General features: G+C 44.6%; 1 protein-coding gene across 1 annotated transcript in view; it reads right to left on the minus strand.

The window, feature by feature from the left end:
- ano9b (anoctamin 9b) overlaps positions 1–14,779 on the minus strand; it is a 208,235-nt gene that overhangs the window by 56,552 nt on the left and 136,904 nt on the right. The window contains exons 14-15 of the mRNA XM_087996676.1: positions 3,429–3,465; positions 2,452–2,563 (exon numbers count right to left, since the gene is read on the minus strand). Of these exons, the coding sequence (XP_087852802.1) occupies positions 2,452–2,563; positions 3,429–3,465 (149 nt within the window). The remainder of the gene's footprint in view (positions 1–2,451; positions 2,564–3,428; positions 3,466–14,779) is intronic.

The raw sequence follows: 14,779 nt of genomic DNA on the forward strand, positions 1-14,779 counted from the left end.
GCACACCCAGGAAAGCCCAGCTATATCTGGCTTGGAACAGTTAAGTTGTTCAGCAACATCCAAATTGGAATCAATCAAAATAAATATCTGGTTAAATGGTCACTCAATTCTAATGAAGGTTGATACCAGTGCAGCTATATCAGTTATTGTAGAAGCAGCCTTCAACAAAGTTCGATTTGGACTCCAATTTTTAAGTTTGTGTAAGATCTCAACTAGACTGAGAACCTATACCATGGAATCTTTACAGATTAAATGTTTAACTGCAGTTCTGGTCTTGTACGAGAAGCAGCTGGTTACCACTGATTGTAGTAAAAAGCGAGGGCCTAAGCTTGATGGGGCAAAATTGGTTGCCTGATTGAAGTCCTAATTACATACCTGGATGTTTTTCAGGAAGGTCTTGGGATTATCAGAGGAACCTAGGCCATGTTGACTAGGAAGCTATTCCATGATTCTGCAAGCCTGTAGAGTGCTATTGGCCTTATGCGTGAAAGTAGAACCAGAAATCAGGAGGATGAAAAGCGAAGGAATCATCAAACTAGTACAGTTTGTGTAACGGGCAGCAGCGGCCATACTGATTGTAAAGCTCGATAGGTTTGCTGATGAAGTAAGGGTAGGAGAGTGGATTGTGAAGGGAACATAAGGAGTCTGCAAAAGAGTTTAACTGTGTTAAATGAGTGAGCTAAACTGTGTAAGCTAATAACGGATGATATGAACTGAAGGATGGAAAAGCAGTATATAATTTAAATGGTGAAAATTTACATAACTCTGCAGTAAAGAGGAATCTGATGCCCTGGTGTATGAATCAGAAAACATTGGCATGTAGGTACTGCAACTGATTAGAAAGGTAATTGAAATTGCATATTTTGCAAAGGTCAAAGAGAATGAAAATAAGGAAGTTTTGTCACAGTTGTATAGGGTAATGGTGAGACCATATCTGGAAATATACTGAATATAGTTTTATTCTTTTTAGTTAGGAAATATAAAATTGCACAAGAAGTAGTTTGAAGAAAGTTCACTTGACTGTTTCTTGAAATGAGGTAGCTATTCTAAGAGGAAAGATTGGAGAGTTTGAGCCTATATCCATTGGAGTTTAGAACAATGAGGGGTCACCTTACTGGAACATATAACATTATAAGAAGATTTGTTAGGTAGATGTTGAGAGGTAGTTTCTGCTAGCACCATTTAAAATAAAGGAACACACATTTAAAATGAAGATAAGGAGAAATGATTTTATCTCAATGGGTCATTAGATCATGGAATTATCTTCCCAAGAGAATAATGAAGACAGAGTCATTGAATAAATTTAAGATTGAATTAGATTCTTAATTTACAAACAGACTCGTAGGTTATTAAGTCACAGATCAGGCATGGTCTCTTCAAAAGGTGAAGCAGGCGTAAGTGGCTATATGATCCAATCCTGCTCCTAATTCAAATGATTATATATATGAATGTACCAAGGAGATGGAGAGAACAGGGAGTGATGGAGTATGTCCTTTGTAATAGCCACTTGATGGCCACTAAAAATGCATGCGTATCTGGTCTACTGGAAGGAGGTCTTGTTCTATGATGCTAAATATATCAGCAATGATTGGCTATGAATGCCTCAGCCTCCTGTGACACTGGTGCATACGTGTTGAGAGAACTGATCCTCTGTTCTGTTGATCCTGTGTTGGGAGTCTACCTCCTTCAAGCTGAATCTCATTTCTGTGGTATACAGCTGAGGAGAAGACAGCTGACACTGGTACTGGTGTTGCTCCTACCGCCATTAGTATTGCTGGTGTTACTACTCTTGTCCATCATCAAGTTAGAGCTGCATAAGCTGTTCCTATGCTGTAGTGAAAGACTGACGACAAGGAATTATAGGTCAAGGTGAGTGAAGTACAATACAGGTAATCTAACTTTCAAACAACTGGAGATCATGAATCAAGCTGGAAAGAAGTGCTGTGCTTATCTGTCCCTTACCCAGGCAGGGAAACAGCTATTTAGCTACACTTTGATGGATTCCAAGCATGCCCCCGTCCCCGCTTTCACATGGTTGTTCCGAGTTCAACACATTTTAGGAAACACAAGCACTAACTGTTAAAAGTTGGAATTCTGGGTTAAATCCTAAAATAATCAGGGACTTAAATATTTTAATGACAGTTGACAGCTTCCATGGTTTTCCTGTTCATCTGCAAACTCACCTAGGTTAAACTCAGATATGGGCAGGAACAGATTGAGTTCCTGAACCAGCACCACTTTCTGGGTATTTACACCACCATCCGTCTCACCAAACCACTTGCAATCAATCTCCTACTACCCCCAGTTTGCAACCAAACTCACACCTGCCACTTGTGAGTTAAAATTCTGCATAAGTTATTTTACCACACTTCTAAATCTCCCATACTATTATCCACAATGAATTATAAGATTTGCTGATTTATACAAATTGAAGTGTTTAATGGTACCCACCTTCCCAGAAAAAAAGCGATGTAAACAATAGAAGTAAACATTGTGAAGAACTGGAATGTGAACATTTTTACAGTGAAGCTGTTTTCTCGGGCTAACACAGTACGCATCCTTTCTGAAAAACACCAATACATTGTGATAAGTGACGTTTTGTATTCCCTGTATAATCAGAACAGTTCTATTCTCTCACATTGTGACTCAAGTCCAACTTCCCCAACTCTACTAGTATATCTCCCATCCACCAGTAGCTTTCTTGGGATTTGCTTATTGATATTACATGTTGTGCTTTGGTTTTTGACTGTTTAAAAATTGAATTAAGACTGCTCCTGTTGACCACATTGCAACATCTATCTGACCTATCAGGGCAGCACTTAAATTCAGGTGTAAAGGTTGGAAAAGCAGCATCTAACCCCTTGAAGAACTCAGTAACACTGACATCCTTGGCTCAACTAAACTGTTCTGCAGTTTGAAACATTCCTATAATTACTCTGATGTACACAGCCGCTATAATACTTCAGTTTCAATTGACTCTCTTGTCATATTCAGTTGCATTCCAATGCAACCTGCTGGAAAAAAGCAAGAGCTTGGATGTGCAGGATCACTATCATTGTTGGCTTTGCAAGTGGTAAAATCTGTGTTTTCCCCTTATGAGTCGAATGATGTAACAAAGGTGTCTCAAGGTGCAATTACGGTTTAGGATTTTCCATACATGGAGCTAAAGACTCTTGATTTCTAAATGTGCCTGGGTGGGCCCCAGTGGCAAATTCAAGTTAAAATATATTTTCAATTAGCACACCACAGAGTTGAAAGGGATGTGCTGAGGTTTTGGTGGCAGCCTGCACACTTTCCAAAATCAATAACAGAAACTGGATTGTCCTGTTAGATGGGGAAGACTTTTGCCAAGGGTTTGGCCTGTGGATTTTGGGAACCATTGACTGAATAAGAATTACATTATATTGCAAAATTATAAACTTACATACCCAACTCAGACAGCTTCCTTGCAACTAAATAATTGACCTGGAATATAAAACGATGACAATTATTTTTTTATTTGCTTATTATAGGAAAAAAAACTTCTAGACAATTAAGCCTAAAATTGATGTGCCCTATTTTTTAGGTGTGGCTGTTTCATTTAGTGACCTACAGCCAGAAAATCTCACATGGACACACGTCAAATTGATGTAGCCAACCCATTTTTGATCACATCAGAGACTCCAATGAATCCATGCACCTCAGGTCAACTAGTGTTGTGAGCAAATCTCATTCGACAAGGAGTCTTCACCTTTTAAAAGCATCTATGGGAGAACAGATTAGAACACATGGTTCCTGTAAAATTAAAGTGCTGAAGGCTCCTGGACAAGCACTTTGGATGAGTCAGGATATGTGTGATGTCACACAATGTCAAACAAAGGCACTTTATCTCTGTGACATCAACCTAAAAGCAGTTGTGAGACAAGTGGAGGCCAGGAGAAAGAGAATTCTCCTTGGCAGCTGGAGATTTTAGAAGGGCAGATGGGGGAACTCAACTGAATGGAAGACAAAAGCTCAGTTTCTTCCTGTCTGCCATGTCCGGGGCAATTGTCAGGAATTATGCAGGATAACTCCAGACTGATATTGCTTGTTCAGATGCAGATGGGCTTTTAAAGATGGCACAGGCATAAGGCATACCAGTGAACTCTGAGATATCTGCTGAGTGGCAAATTATTCTGGGAATGGAGCATGGTAAGATATGGCCAGAATTGAATTTGAAAGATGCCATAACGATGGAGAAGGTAAGAAGGCAGAAAGTTTGGTAAAACACAGCGAGAGAACCTGCAGGGCTTCATGGTGAAAAATCTTCCAAAGCCTGATGTAACTTGGACTTAGCCAAAAAAGCTCAAGATTCAGCCCTAGGCTTTATCAACATCAAGCTGTACTGCATATGACTGAGACTTCTCATCATGAGTTAATCGACTTTGAAAGGCTTTACCTCTTATGGCCCAAATGTTTGCAAAAATAAATAGCTTGGTTTCAAAGGAACCAAGTAGCAGACGATGTTTGTACTCAACAGATTTTGGAGGAAGAAGTCTACCTAGCCAAGTTCATGCTCACGGCCAGGACTGGGGTCCATCTGCCCAATATTCAGGGTCCAGTTCTTTGAGTGAGCTTCAATCAGGGTGAGGCCAAAGTGTTAGGTCCAGGGATAGCACCTAGACCATGAGCAACACCGGTGTCCATGATTTCTGTCTTTGCCCTGTTCATGACCCATTTTTATAGTCAGATTATTGAACGAACGTGTTACCCATTTTTGACTAGCATTAATGAACTGGGCTGCACTGTTAAGGAGTATTCATGATATGCTCAATTATCCCGGTCGACTGATTGTTTCCACCTACTCCTGCGCTACTGAACTAATCTCTGCTTATATCAACTCCATCCTGTCCCCCTTGGTCTTGGAACCTCCCACATACATTTGAGATAGCACCCTCGCCCTGCAATCCTCCATGACTTCCGATTCCCGGCCGCCCAACACTTTATCTTCCCCATGGAAATTCAGTCCCTCTGTACCTGCGTCCCCTATGAGGAAAGCCTAAAAGCACTCTGTTTCTTCCTCTCCCACTGACCCCCACTCCCCACCCTCCTCCTCCAGCCTCCCTCCACCGACACTGTTATTCGATTGGCAGAACTGGTCCTTACCCTTAACCACTTCTCCTTTCAATCCTCCCATTTGCTACAAACTAGAGGGGGTGACTATGGGTACCTGAGTGCCTTTTCATAGGATACATGGAATATTGTCTTTTCCACAGCTACACTGGCATCATCCCCCCCTTTTCCTCGCTTACATCAATGACTTTATCGGTGCTGCCTCGTGCTCTCACAAGGAGCTTGAACAGCTCATTCTCCACACCAACACTTCCATCCCGACCTCAAATTCACCTGGTCCATTTCCAATACCTCCCTCCCCTTCCTGGACCTTCCCATCTCGGTCTTGGGTCATCAACTCAACACTGACATCTACTTCAAACCCACAGACTCCCACTTCCCACCCTTATCTGTATTCTGTAGGGGCTGTTCCCTCCATGTTAGGTCCATGCTCCCCACCAACCCCCTCTCCACACCCGGCACCTTCCCCTGCCAATTAGAGGGGCAAAGCCTGCGTCCACACCACCCCCACTCACCTCAGTCCAAGGCCCCAAAAGATCATTCCAAATCCAGCAGAGCTTTACTAGGATATCCTCCAATCTTATTTACTGCATCCGGTGCTCTCAATGTGGTCTCCTCTACAACAGAGAGACCAAGTGCCTTGACTACACCTTCTCCCATCCTCCCTCTTGTAAAAATGTGGTTCCCTACTCCTAATTCCTCCATCTTATCTGCTCTCAGGATGAGCAGTTCCACTCCAGGACATCCCAGATGTCCTCCTACTTCAAGGACATGATTTCCCCTGCCCTGTGATCGACAGTGCCCTCAACTGTGTCTCCTCCATTTCCTGCATCTCTGCCCTCGAACCCCAACCCCCAATTCCAACACGGATAGAATTGCCCTGGTCCTCACATTCTACCCCACTAATCTCCAAATCCAGCATATCATGCTCTGTCATTTTTGCCACCTACAGTCAGACCCCACCACCAAAAATATATTTCACTTCCCACCCTTATCTGTATTCTGTAGGGGCTGTTCCCTCCATGTTAGGTCCATGCTCCCCACCAACCCCCTCTCCACACCCGGCACCTTCCCCTGCCAATTAGCGGTGCAAAACCTGTGCCCACACCACCCCCTCTCACCTCAGTCCAAGGCCCCAAAAGATCATTCCAAATCCAGCAGAGCTTTACTTGGATATCTTAAAATCTCATTTACTGCATCCAGTGCTCTCAATGTGGTCTCCTCTACAACAGACAGACCAAGTGCAAACTCACAGAATGGTTCAGGGAACACCTCAGGTTTGTATGTACCAACCAACCCCACCTTCCGGTGGCCATCCACTTCAATTCCCCCTCTCAACTGAGGACATGTCCATTCTGGGCCTCCTCCACTGCCTACACAAGGCCACCCACAAACTTGAGAAATACCTCATCTTTCACCTTGGGAACCTACAACCACACGACATGAACACTGAATTCACTAGTTTCTAAATTTCCCCTCCCCCACCCCATTCCAGATCCAAAATTCCGACTCAGCTCCTCCCTCTGACTGAGCTACTTGTCCATCTTCCTTCCCACCTGTCCGCTCCACATTCCCACTGACCTATCACCACAAGCCCTTCATCAGGAAATCATCATTGTTGGAGGTGGAGAGGTCCAGGAAGGGGAGAGAGGTGTCAGAGATGGTCAGGTGAATTTAAGGTTGGGGTGGAATGTGCTGGTGAAGTTGATGAACTGCTCAACCTCCTCGTGGGAGCATGAGGTGGTGCCGATGCAGTCATCAATAAAGCGGAGGAAGAGGTGGCAAGTGGTGTCGGTCTAACTACAGAAGATGGACTTTTCTACGTAGCCAACAAAGAGACAGGCATAGCTCGGGCCCATGCGGGTGCCCATGGTTACCCCTTTCATCTGATGAAGCCTGATGAAGGGCTTTTGCCCAAAACGTCGATTTTCCTACTCCTTAGATGCTGCCTGACCTGCTGTGCTTTTCCAGCACCACTCTAATCTTGATTCTGATCTCCAGCATCTGCAGTCTTCATTTTGCCTAGGGATAGATGTTAGCCTAGGCGAGAGTGAGTTACACAGATGCCGGATATTAGAGTCGGGAGTGTGGTGCTGGAAAAGCACAGAAGGTCAGGCAGCATCCAAGGAGCAGGAAAATCGACATTTTGGGCAAAAGCCCTTCATCAGGAATGAGGCTCGGAGTCTTGGGTGTGGAGAGATAAATGCGAGGGGGGGTGGGGCTGGCGGGAAGGTAGCTAAGAGTGCAATAGGTGGATGGAGGTGGGGGTAAAGATGATAGATCGGAGGGGAGGGTAGAGTGGATGGTGGGAAGGAGGATGGACAAATGGGACGGGTCATGAGTACAGTGCTGAGCTGGAAGGTTGGAACTGGGGTAAGGTGGAGGATGGGGAAATAAGGAACCTGGTGAAATCCACATTGATGTGGTTGGAGGATCCCGAGGTGTTCTTCCTCCAGGTGTTGGCTGGTAAGGGAGTGGCGATGGAGAAGGCCCAGGACCTGCATGTCTTCGGTACAGTGGGAGGGGAAGTTAAAGTGTTTGGCCACAGGGTGGTGAGGTTGATTGATGCAGGTATCTGGAGAAGTTCTCTGCAGTGTTCTGCAAGTAGCCACCCTGTCTCCCCAATGTAGGGGAGACTGCATCGGGAGTAGCAGATACAGTAAATGACATGTGTGGAAGTGCAGGTGAAACTTTGATGGATGTGGAAGGCTCCTTTGGGGCCTTCAACAGAGGTGAGGGGGGGAGGTCTGGGCGTAGGTTTTGCAATTCCTATGGTGGTAAGGGAAGGTGCTGGGAGAGGAGGGTGGGTTGTTAGGGGGCGTGGACCTGTCTTGGTAGTCGTGGAGGGAACGGTCTTTACGGAAGGCGGATAGGGATGGGGAGGGAAATATATCTCTGGTGGTGGGGTCCATTTGTAGATGGCAGAAATGGTGGAGGATGATGCAATGTATATGGAGGTTGGTGGGTGGAATGTGAGGACTGGGGTTTTGCAGGGGGGGGGGGGGGAGAGATTCTGTCCTTGCTACGGTTGGAGGGGTCGTGTTCAAGGGCGGAGGTGTGGGATGTGGATGAGATGCACTGGAGGGTATCATCAACCGCATGGGAGGGGAAATATCGGTCTTTAAAGAAGGAGGCCATCTGATGTGTTCTGTGGTGGAACTTGTCCTCCTGGGATCAGATATGGCGGAGGTGGAGGAATTGGGAATAAGAGATAGCATTTTTGCAGGAATCAGGGTAGGAGGAGGTGTAATCCAGGTAGCTATGGGAGTCAATGGGTTTGTAGAAAATGTCAGTGCTGAATTGGTCACCGTTGATGGAGTTGGAGAGGTCCAGGAAGGGGAGAGAGGTGTCAGAGGTGGTCCACGTGAATTTAAGGTTGGGGTTGAATGTGTTGGTGAAGTTAATGAACCGTTCAACCTCCTCATGGGAGCTCGAGGAGGCGCTGATGCAGTCATCAATGTAGTGGAGGAAAATGTGGGGAGTGGTGCCAGTGTAACTGCGGAAGATAGACTGTTCCACAAAGAGACTGACTTGGCTGGGGCTCATGCGGGTGCCCATGGCTATCCCTTTCGTCTGGAGGAAGTGGGAGGATTCGAAGGAGAAATTGTTGAGGGTGAGGGCCAGTTCAGCCAAACAAATAAGAGTGTCAGTGGAAGGGTATTGGTGGGGACATCGGGAGAGAAAGAAACGAAGGGCTTAGAGGCCCTGGTCATGGCAGATGGAGGTGTATAGGGACTGGATATCCATGGTGAAGATGAGGCATTGGGGGCTGTAGAAACCGAAGTCTTGGAGGAGGTGGGTGGTGTCCCGAATGAATGTGGGGAGTTCCTGGACAAGGGCAGATAGGACAGTATCGAGTTATGGGGAGATGAATTTGGTGGGGCAGGAGCAGGCTGAGATGATAGGTCGGCCGGGGCAGTCAGGGTTGTGGATTTTGGGTAGGAGTAGAATCGGGTGGTGCGGGGTTCCTGAACTATGAGGTTGGAAGCTGTGTGTGGGAGATCCCGTGAGATGATGAGTTTGTGTAAGTTCTGAGCGATAATGGGGTTTGGTGATGGGAGATGAAGTCGTGGTCAAGGGGGCGGTAGGAGGAGGTATCTTCAAGTTGGCACCTGGCTTCAGCGGTGTAGAGGTCAGTGCGCCAAACTACCACTGTATTCCCCCTTTTTCCGCTGGTTTGATGGTGAGGTTAGGGTTAGAGTAGAGGGAGTGGAGGGCTGAGCATTGTGAGGGTGAGAGGTTGGGGTGGGGAAGGGAGGGTGAACAAGTTGAGGCAGTTACTGTCTCGGCGGCAGTTGGAAATGAAGAGGTTGAGGGTGAGTAACAGACCAGCACAGGGTGTCCAGGTGGATGGGGTGTGTTGGAGGCAAGCGAAGAGGTCCTCGGAAGGTGGGCAGGATCTTGATTGAAAAAGTGAGCTCGGTGTTGGCGGCGGTGGAAGAAGTGTTCGACGTCACAATGTGTATTGAACTCGTTGATGTGTGAATGGACGGGGATGAAGGTAAAGCCTTTGTTGAGGACTGATCATTCATCCTCAGTAAGGGGGAGGTCTGGCAGATGGTGAAAATTTGGTAGGGCTGGAAGCTAGGACCTGGTATAGGGCTGAACTGGGAGTGGGGGTGGAGACTGTAACTGGAGTGGGCATGGTAGTGGAGGTAGTGGGGTGACATCATTAGCATAAGTGATGCTCACCCTGGAATTCTGGGGGACAGGGCGGTGACAGTGGGATCTATTGGGGGGGGGCGGGGTGTACGTCGGCGGTGTACAGGTGAGTTGCATAAGTAAGTAGATGTTGGCCTGCCACGAACACCAACATCGCATGAGTGAATTTTTCAAAAATTGAATTTTCCTCAATTCTGGTGAAAGCTAATACATAGTCATTCAGTCATACAGCACAGAAACAGACCCTTCGGTCCAACCAGTCCATGCTGGACATAATCCCAAACTAAATTGATCCCACTTCCCTACTCGTGGCCCATATCCCTTCAAACATTTCCTACTGATGTATTTATCCAAGTCTTTTAAAGATTGTAATTGCACCCACATCCACCATTTCCTCAGGATATTCATTTCACATGCAAACCACCCTCTGCGTAAAGAAATTTGCCCTTGTGTCTTTTTTAAATCTCTCTCCTCTCACCTTAAAAATGTGCACCCTACTCTTGAAATCCCACATCCTAAGGAAAATACAACTACCATTAACCATATTTATACCTCCTGGAATGACGGGACTACCTTACGCTGAAAGACTGGAGTGACTGGGCTTGTATACCCTTGAGTAAGCAGACTGAGAGGGGATCTGATTGAGACATATAGATTAATAAAGGATTGGACACTCTGGAGGCAGGAAACATATTTCCGCTGATGGGTGAGTGCCGAACCAGAGGACATAGCTTAAAAATACGGGGTAGACCATTTAGGACAGAGATGAGGAGAAACTTCTTCACCCAGAGAGTGGTGGCTATGTGGAATGCTCTGCCCCAGAGGGCAATGGAGGCCCAGTCTCTGGCTTCATTTAAGAAAGAGTTGGATAGAGCTCTTAAGGATAGTGGAATCAAGGGTTATGGAGATAAGGCAGGAACAGGATACTGATTAAGGATGAGCTGAAAAATGTGTTGCTGGAAAAGTGCAGCAGGTCAGGCAGCATCAAAGGAGCAGGAGAATCGATGTTTCGGGCATAAGCCCTTCTTCCTGATTCTCCTGCTCCTTTGATGCTGCCTGACCTGCTGCACTTTTCCAGCAACACATTTTTCAGCTCTGATCTCCAGCATCTGCAGTCCTCACTTCCTCTTAATGATTAAGGATGATCAGCCATGATCATATTGAATGGTGGTGCAGGCTCAAAGGGCAGAATGGCCTACTCCTGCACCTATTGTCTATTGTCTATTATTTTAAAAACTTCCATCAGGTTGCCTCTCAACCTCATACACTCCAGTGAAAAACATCCCATCCTGTTCAGCTTTTCTTTATAACTCAAACCTTCCACACCCGGCAACATCCTGGTAAATCTCTTCTGAACCTTCTGCAGCTTAATAATATCTTTTCTACAACTGGGCGACAAGAATTGGACACTGTATTCCAGAAGAGGCCTCACCAACATGACTTCCCAACTCGTATCATCAAAGGATTGAGTAATGAAGGCAACCATGCCAAATGCCTTTCTAATCTTACAGTCTATACATGATGCAAACTTCAAAGAATAACGTACCTGCATCCCTAAGTCCTTCTGTCCTACAACATGACCCAAGGTCCTACTATTAATCATATATGCCCTACCCCTTGTTTGTTGTACCAAAATGCAATACCTCATATTTATCCAGATTGAACTCCATCTGCCATTTTTCAGCTCACTGACCCATTTGATCAAGATCCCTCAAGAAGGTCATAGTAGACCTTCTTCATGGTAAATCTTTGTCACCAGTTTTGGTGTTACCCACAAGCCTACTAATCATGCCTTCTACATTTTCATCCAAATCATTTACAAACAAAAGAGTATCCAGAACCAAACACTTATGGAACACCACTGATGACAGGCCTCCAGTCTGTAAAGCAATCCTCCACCATCACTTTCTGTCTCCTGCCTTTAAGCCAATTAGGTATCCAATTGGCAAGCTCACCATGAATGCCATGTGACCTAACTTTACTAATTAGTCTACCATGCAGAACCTTGTCAAATGGTTTACTAAAATACAAAAAAACAATGTCTACTACTCTGCCATCATCAATCTTGTTGGTAACTTCCTCAAAAAACTCAATCAAGTTGGTGAGACACGATTTTCCTCACAAAAACCGTGCTAACAATCCCTAATCAATTTCTGCCTCTCTAAATGTCCATAAATCATACCTTTTATAATCAACTCCAACAATTTACCCACAATAAAGTCAGACTCATGGGTTTATTGTTCCTTGGTTTCTCCTTACAACCTTTCTTAAACAAAGGTACAACATTGGCCACCCTCCAGTCATCAGGCACCTCATGTAATTATACATGATGCAAATATTTCTGCAAGAGGTCTCACAGTTTCCTCCCTTAGTTTCCACAACGTTTTGGGGTACATTAGATTAGGTCTCAGAGATTTATCTACCTTTATATTCTCTAAGACCTCCCGAACTTACTCTTTTGTAATGTGAACTGTTTCTAAAACATCAAAGTTTATTTCTCTGCATTCTCTGGACTCTCTTTCTTTCTCCACAGTGAAAATATAAAATATTCATTTAGTATCTTTCCCACCTCCTGGGGTTAAAAGATGACCTGTTGATCTTTAGGAGACCCAGTGGCTCAGTTGTTAGTTCTGCTGCCTCACAGCACCAGAGACCCAGGTTCGATTCCAGTCTTGGGCGACCGTCTGTGTGGAGTGTGCACATTCTCCCCGTGTCTGCGTGGGTTTCCTCCCACAATCCAAAGATGCGCAGGTAGGTGAATTGGCCATGCTAAGTTGCCCATACTGTTCAGGGATGTGTAGTTATGTGTATTAGTCAGGGATAAATGTAGAGTAATGGAGAATGGGTTTGGGTAGATTACTCTTTGGAGGGTCGGTGTAGACTTGTTGGGTCAAAGGGCCCATTTCCACACTGTAGTGATCCTATGATCCTCTCTCTAGTTACCCTCTTGCTCTTAATGTAGTTGTAGAATCTCTTTGGATTATCCTTAATCTTATCTGTCTGTGATATGTCACATCCCCTCTTTGCCTTCTGATTTCACTTTTGAGAATGCCCCTACACTCTTTATATTGATTAAGAGACTCAATCGAATCAAGTTGTCTATATCTAAAATAAGATTGTCTTTTATTCTTGACTAGAACCTCAATGTCTTTATTCATCCATTGTTTCTTAATCTTACCAGCTTTACCCTTCACTCTAACAGGAACATAATGCCTCTGAACTCTCATTATCAGACTCTTAAAAGCCTCCCACATACCTGTCCATTTACCTGTGTACAGTCTACTCCAATTAACTTTTGTAAGTTCTTGTTTCATATCATTAACATTTGCCTTACTACAATTATCAACTTTAATTTGTATGGCTTATCCTCTTCCATAACTATTTTGAAACTAATAGAATTATGATTGCTAGACCCAGAGTGTTTCCCCACTTTTATTTCAGTTACCTGCCCTGAATTATTGTCCAAAAGAAGGTCTAGTTTTGCTCCTTCTTTAATGGAAGCATCCACATATCGATAAAGCAAATTTTCATTGAATACATTTGACAAATTCTTCACCATCCAAACCTTGGATGATAGCCCCAGTCAATATTTGGAAAATTAAAACCCCCATTATTACAAACTTATTATGCTTACATATATCAGAGATCTCCCCACATATTTGATTCTCAATTTCCCTCTTACTATTGGGGGGGCGTATAGGAGAATCCCATCAAGGTGATCTTTCCCTTCTTATTTCTAATTTCTACCTGTATATTTTCACTGGATGATTTTTCAGAAATATCTTCTCCAGTTACAGTAGTAATGTATTCTTTAATCCAAAATGCTACCCCCACCCCTCCTTTCTTGCCACCTTTCTTAATCTTCCTACAGCATCTAAAACACAGAACAATGAGCTGCCAGTCTTGTCCCTCTCTCAGCCAAGTTTCTGTAATAGTTATGACATCCCAATCCCACGTTCTTAAACATGCCTTGAATTCATCAGCCTGACCTGTAAGACCCCTTGCATTGAAATAAATGCAAATTAGTTCTTCAGAGTTACACATACTCTGACTCTCTCCTGTCTTTCTTTTCTAATTAACGAGGTCTCTTCAGATTCAGAACCTTTCCCACCAATCATTCTATTTACACTGCCACTTAGAATTCCTCCACTCCCCCTCTCTATCAGTATAAAGCTTCCCTTAATGCATTCAGCAAATCTCCCTGCTAAGATATTGGTCCCTTTTCAGTTCAGTTTAAACCCACCCTTTTTTGAAAAGGTCTTTTCTATCACAAAAGTCATTCAAATTGTTCAAAAATATGAATTCCTGAACAACACACCAGGTCTTCAGCCATTGATTTATCTCCATTATCCTTTTAGAGTCATAGAGATGTACAGCATGGAAACAGACCCTTCGGTCCAACCAATCCATGCGGACCAGATATCCCAACCCAATCTAGTCCCACCGGCCATCACTTGGCCCATATCCCTCCAAACCCTTCCTATTCATATACCCATCCAAATGCCTCTTAAATGTTGCAATTGTACCAGCCTTCACCACTTCCTCTGGCAGCTCATTCCATCCACGTACCACCCTCTGCGTGAAAACATTGCCCCTTAGGTCTCTTTTATATCTTTCCCCTCTCACCCTAAACCTATGCCCTCCAGTTCTGCACACCCCGATCCCAGGGAGAAGACATTGTCTATTTATCCTATCCATGCCCCTCATAATTTTGTATACCTCTATAAGGTCATCCCTCAGCCTCCGACGCTCCAGGGAAAACAGCCTCAGCCTGTTCAGCCTCTCCCTGTAGCTCAGATTCTCCAACCCTGGCAATATCCTTGTAAATCTTTTCTGAACCCTTTCAAGTTTCACAACATCTTTCCGATAGGAAGGAGACCAGAATTGCACGCAATATTCCAACAGTGGCAACATGACCTCCCAACTCCTGTAAGAGAAAGTGAGGACTGCAGATGTTGGAGATCAGAGCTGAAGCTGTGTTGCTGGAAAAGCACAGAAGGTCAGGCAGTATCTAAGGAGCAGGGCA

Source organism: Chiloscyllium plagiosum, unplaced genomic scaffold, assembly GCF_037043375.1.
Source record: "Chiloscyllium plagiosum isolate Xiang-an unplaced genomic scaffold, Cpla_swu_hap1 HiC_scaffold_18, whole genome shotgun sequence".
In the NCBI taxonomy this organism is placed as follows: Eukaryota; Metazoa; Chordata; class Chondrichthyes; order Orectolobiformes; family Hemiscylliidae; genus Chiloscyllium; species Chiloscyllium plagiosum.